Below are 5,127 nucleotides of genomic sequence, written 5' to 3' on the forward strand. Positions count from 1 at the left end.
TATTAAACTAAAATCTCCAGCATGGGGAAGTGGGATGAGCTCGACTTTTCTCGACAATTTCAATACACATAACAATATGTTGGAAAATAGAAATAAAAAAAATATTAATTTCTGGAAACTATTACATTGTCTTACAACAATGTAATAGTTGTACATTGTTGTATACGTTGTATACGTTGTCTATATTCATGTTGTCTATATTCATGTCGATTTTAGCTAACTTGCTAACCCTGGGTAAGCTAAGCTTCATCACGGCTCTACTATGATGACATTTGTCTTTTATATAATCAGATAAATGTCTGATTAACACCTCAATAAACACTGATATTACAAGAAATACAATCTCCCAAAAATCTGCAGTGCACTAATATCACATCAGGTATGTCATTTAAACTATGTCAACTTTTTTTTTAACTATAAGCTGCTTTCTATTGTTAAAGAAAATTCAAAGACAAGAATAAACTGGGTTAAGCTGAGTCAGATAGATGTGATGGCCGCTAAATACAGTAAAACATTTCCAGTTCTACAACCAGACTGGTTTTCCTCACTAGTGTCCTGGTACTGGATGGTTCCCGAGACATCTGGACTGAAACAGTTGTGACTTTGTGCAAAGATGAAAGATTAAAATGTACCATGGCAGGGAGTAGTTCTTGAAGTTTAATGAGAAATAAATGAGCAAAAACAAACTTATTAAAACATAGGGAACACAAAGAGTGAGAGCAGAACAAAAACTAGGAATCCAGGGGAGAAACCAGCAAGGAGTGACTGAGAATAACTTCTACATATATTGGAGAGATTCATTATTGTACAAAGAACAGATGACTGAATAGAAACAGGATGCAAGAGTAGCAGGAAGATAGAGAGTACACAAACATGGGAACTGGAAAAACATAGAAAAACATAATGAAGAACAAGTAAAAAACTACATCAGCTTTATTTATGTTCTACTTTAGTTAAGTTCTTAGCAATTCTCATACAAAAAGAGATTAACAAAACAATAACAATGAAAACAGATTCTATATAGCAAACCCTACAACAACCTAGAAACCAGAAGAACAGCTGCAACCCACTGCTGATCAGTTCAGTGTTGGCAGCCATTATGTCCCAAGGAGAAACGTTTTTTTGGCTCAGGTGGCCTTTCTTTAGCAGCTGTCAGACAGGAATGTGACTTATGACAGAGGCGGAAGAAGTTAAGCCATGAGAGTGACGTTGAGGACTAAGACCTCCATATATGGGTCACACTCCACCCAGTGAACACACAGCTTTAGATTACACCAGAGAAAGGGACTTCCTGTTGGTCACATGACCAGCTGCTTCACCAGATTTCAAACTTCCTGTTGTTCTTAAAAGGAGTTTTGTTGATAATGTTGTTGTTGTTCAGTCTAGAAACGAAACAAAGCAGAGAACAGATGTGACTCTTTCAAAAATTACATGGATTCAGATGCTCAGAGATCAACCAGGGGAAGACAAACGCCTCCACTGATTGAGCTCTGATGAATGTTTGCTCACCTCACAGAACCAGGGGAGGGGCTGATGGAGACCAGGTAGAGTAACCAAGCAGTGGAGGCATCAGTGATCTGATTGTGACTCAGACTGGAACACAAACACAACACAGAACATTATGTTGGGTTTTACTGGAACCATGTTCATAATGACTTAATTCAGAACCACAGAAGAGATCAGCAGATTCCAGATGTGCTGCTGGACAGAGAAATGTGTCCTTTAGTACAAAATGCAGGTCTTATACTATCTGTCAGTTGGTTTTGTAGCATCTTCCTGCTGAAAGGCTTAAGACTGACCCATTCCCAGCTCTGTGGCAGAGGAATATCCAAAAACAATCAGTTTGAGATATGATCTACCTACCTTGCTGCCCTCCTCACTGTAGGCAGTGTCTGAACCCATGAATAGTGGGTTCAGAAAAGCTGATCTATGGCTGAAAAAAACACTTGTGTTGACTCATATTTATATCCCTCATTATTAAACGGTGGGTGTCCCATTTAGCTGCTTTTGACTTTGATGTCTAGTGCCGGGTAGGAGAAAGCAATGCGAACGCCAATGCCCTCTCCCATACGTCCAATCAGGAGATTACAGAGACTCTGCAATCATGCCCTCTGCGGGTGAGCACCAAAAAGCCCTAACAGGGTGCAGGTCAGTCCATACAAGGTCCAGACAACTCCTCAAACCAGAACACAGCGGCCTCAGCCAACCTAGACTCAGAATCACCAGGATCTAATAAGCCATACGGAGACGTGGGTATGGAGTCACTTCCCGCCATGACGAAGCAAGAAGTCCGTGCACGAGGGAGCTATGAAGGCTCTTCACAATGACTCCGAACACTTGGGTTTTGAGAGAACAGTTCAGTTATCGGGCATCGGTATTGCTTTTTCCTCTCCGGTACTGGATATCAAAGTCCAAAGCAGCCAAACGGGACACCCACCATTGATTGCCCTGTGGCATCCGACTTTGCAGAGCTCATGATGTACTTGAGGGGGTTATTGTCTGTCTGGACAGACAACTTGCACCCATAGAGATGGTCCTAGAATTTGTTTGTTACCGCCCATTTTCAGGGCAAGGAGCTCTAGCTTGTGGGCGGGATACCTTGCCTCTGCTGGACTCAACCCTCGGCTGGCGAAGGCTATGACTCTCTATGCCATCTTGAACCTGGACCAAGACAGCACCTAGTCCTTCCCCCGATGCATTTGTCTGAAGAACAAACGGTAGGTTGTATTCTGGGTAACCCAACACTGGCGCAGTCGTAAGTCTGTGCTTTAAGGCCAGGAATGCCTCCATACATTCCTCTGTCCATAAGAATGGTGGTTCAGATACCAGGCCTATTTTTCCTTTTCTGTTCATATTTCTCGGGTCACCACCTGTGAGCTGGCATAAGGGAGCTGCCAGGATAGAGTGCCCACTGACATACCACCTGTAGTAGCCACCAAACCCCAGAAATTGCAGTACTTCCCTGTGGTTTGTTGGCCTGGTCCAGTCTTTGACTCTACGAATCTTCTCTGGGTCAGTCTGGATTCAATCAGCAGATACCAGGTGGCCTAGGAACTGCACTTCTTTTCTCATCAGCTGGCACTTAAACAGTTTAAGTTTTTAAACGTACTCCAAAGCCGATAAAACACCAACAACAGCCTGTTTAGGTGCTCATCAAAGATTTTAGAAAAGATGATAAGGTCATCCAGATACATCAGAAGGTGGGTGAAGTTCAGGTCTCCTAAACATGAGCCTCTGGAAGGTTGACAGAGCATTCTGCAACCCAAAAGGCATTTTGTTGACCTCAAACAGACCCACTGGTGAACTGAATGCTGTTTTGTGCTTGTCCTGCTCTGCCACCTCCACTTGTACTTTGTGATTTTTTTATGCTTGTCGCTATTGTTTCTCTATTTGATTGTTTTTCACTTTCTGCAGGTGTAAAACCAGAGTTCTAAGATATTGCCTAGTATTCTCTCTATCCTTCTTTCTCTCCCCTACGCTTATCTAACCTTTTACCGCTGCCCTCCTTTCCCTTTCTATTCCTTTACAGAGTTCATTAAATTTTAAATATACCCCTATCAAGTTGAACATCAGAGCCAAATCCATAAGGCTCCACTTGTGAAAGTAAATCTGTTGGGCCTCACCTTGATACTTAGAGAATGCTGAGTACCAAACCCCCCAGGAAAAAAGAAAATAAGGTGGGATGTCTCTGTCTGACAGAAGGGACAGTCTGGGACACTTACTCCAGGATGTGAACTTTGTGCAGATGTGTGATGAGTTGGAGCAGCAGCTGGTCTGTCAGCTGGCAGTGACTGAGGTCCAGCTCTGTCAGACCTTCAGAGTAGTCCAGCATCAGAACCAAAGCTCCACAGAGCCTCTGATCCAGTGGGCAGTGACTCAGGTCCAGTTCTCCTCCCAGAGCTCTGCACAGGGACATTGTCCGTCTCACTGTGTCCCTCTGATTGTTCACAGCAAGCAGAGACAGAAGCTGGACCAGGATCGTCTTACTGACTCTAAACAGGAAAAACAGACCAAAGAACATCAACATGAAGGTCAACAAACTTCTCCCTGCTTCAGGGTCCATCTTACTCACATGAGATGGATTCTGTCCAGGACAGGAAACAGCAGGTCCAGCCCGCTGTCCTCCACCTCACAGTCTCTCAGGTCCAGCTGTGTGTCTCTGCTGCTGTGTCTCAGGACGATGGAGACGGCCCTGCAGTCAGCAGCCGTCAGGCTCAGAGGCTCAGTCTGATCCTCCTCTGGTAGCTGCACACAGGAGGAGCAGGACAGATCCAACCTGTGCTGCAGAGTCCTCAGTAAGTCTGATGCTGCCCCCTGCTGGCTGTCAGAGAAAGCGCAGCAGTGGATGAACCTCAGCAGGAGATTCCTGTCCACACTGGTGGGAACAGAGAAGAAAGAAAACCAACCAGTTAATGAACTGGAGGGAATGGTTCATCATGGGAAGGAGTCCTGAGGAGCAGGTTCTGATATCTGACCTGAGATCAGAAACTGTGTGCAGCAAAGACAGGATGGACTGTATTCCCTCTGCTGGGATGGAGCTCCACAGCAGCCTCAGTTTAACTCCATCACTGTGTCTGAGGATGAACAGCAGAGCATCACAGTCCTCTGAGTCCATCTCTGTGCAGTTCAGGTTGATTACATGACCCAGTGACCTCAGCAACCCGGATATCAGGTGACTGTGGTGAGTCCTGAAGATCTCCTTGATGGAAGTCCTAACAAAGCTGGGACTGGGCCTGAAAGCAGACAGAGGATTCACCACAACACTTTGTTACTGCCAGGAACCAGAAGCTGCTGATGGAAAATCAGACCAACTATTTATTAGAAGATAAAAACCTCCACCTTTGAATCACCATCCTATGCAGAAAGGGCAGCAGCTGAGCAGCTCTCTCCTCTAAGAATCGATTCTTCTTCAGGTTCACAGTGATGGTCTGAGCTGTCGGCTGCTGCAGCAGGTAGTGAAGAAGCTCCCAGCTCAACCTGCAGGAGCTCAGGTCTCCACCAACCTTATTCAAGAGGGACAATGTCCTGTCTTGGTCTTGGACCTCATGGAGGAGAACCAGAAGCTGCTGGAGTCTCTCTTCACTCAGTCTGCAGAGATCACAGATTAAACTCTCACTGTGTTTCTGA

General features: G+C 44.9%; 1 protein-coding gene across 1 annotated transcript in view; it reads right to left on the reverse strand.

Moving 5' to 3' along the window:
- Window positions 1–636: 636 nt before the first annotated feature.
- Window positions 637–5,127, reverse strand: part of LOC106951178 (uncharacterized) — a 23,989-nt gene continuing 19,498 nt past the window's right edge. Inside the window, exons 4-9 of the mRNA XM_015038550.1 lie at window positions 4,840–5,115; window positions 4,476–4,733; window positions 4,073–4,375; window positions 3,723–3,992; window positions 1,510–1,593; window positions 637–1,382 (exon numbers count right to left, since the gene is read on the reverse strand). Coding sequence (XP_014894036.1) covers window positions 1,316–1,382; window positions 1,510–1,593; window positions 3,723–3,992; window positions 4,073–4,375; window positions 4,476–4,733; window positions 4,840–5,115 — 1,258 coding nt within the window. The 3' untranslated portion in view covers window positions 637–1,315. The remainder of the gene's footprint in view (window positions 1,383–1,509; window positions 1,594–3,722; window positions 3,993–4,072; window positions 4,376–4,475; window positions 4,734–4,839; window positions 5,116–5,127) is intronic.

This window comes from Poecilia latipinna, unplaced genomic scaffold (assembly GCF_001443285.1).
Source record: "Poecilia latipinna isolate Pla-1442-1.1 unplaced genomic scaffold, P_latipinna-1.0 Scaffold445, whole genome shotgun sequence".
Taxonomy (NCBI): domain Eukaryota; kingdom Metazoa; phylum Chordata; class Actinopteri; order Cyprinodontiformes; family Poeciliidae; genus Poecilia; species Poecilia latipinna.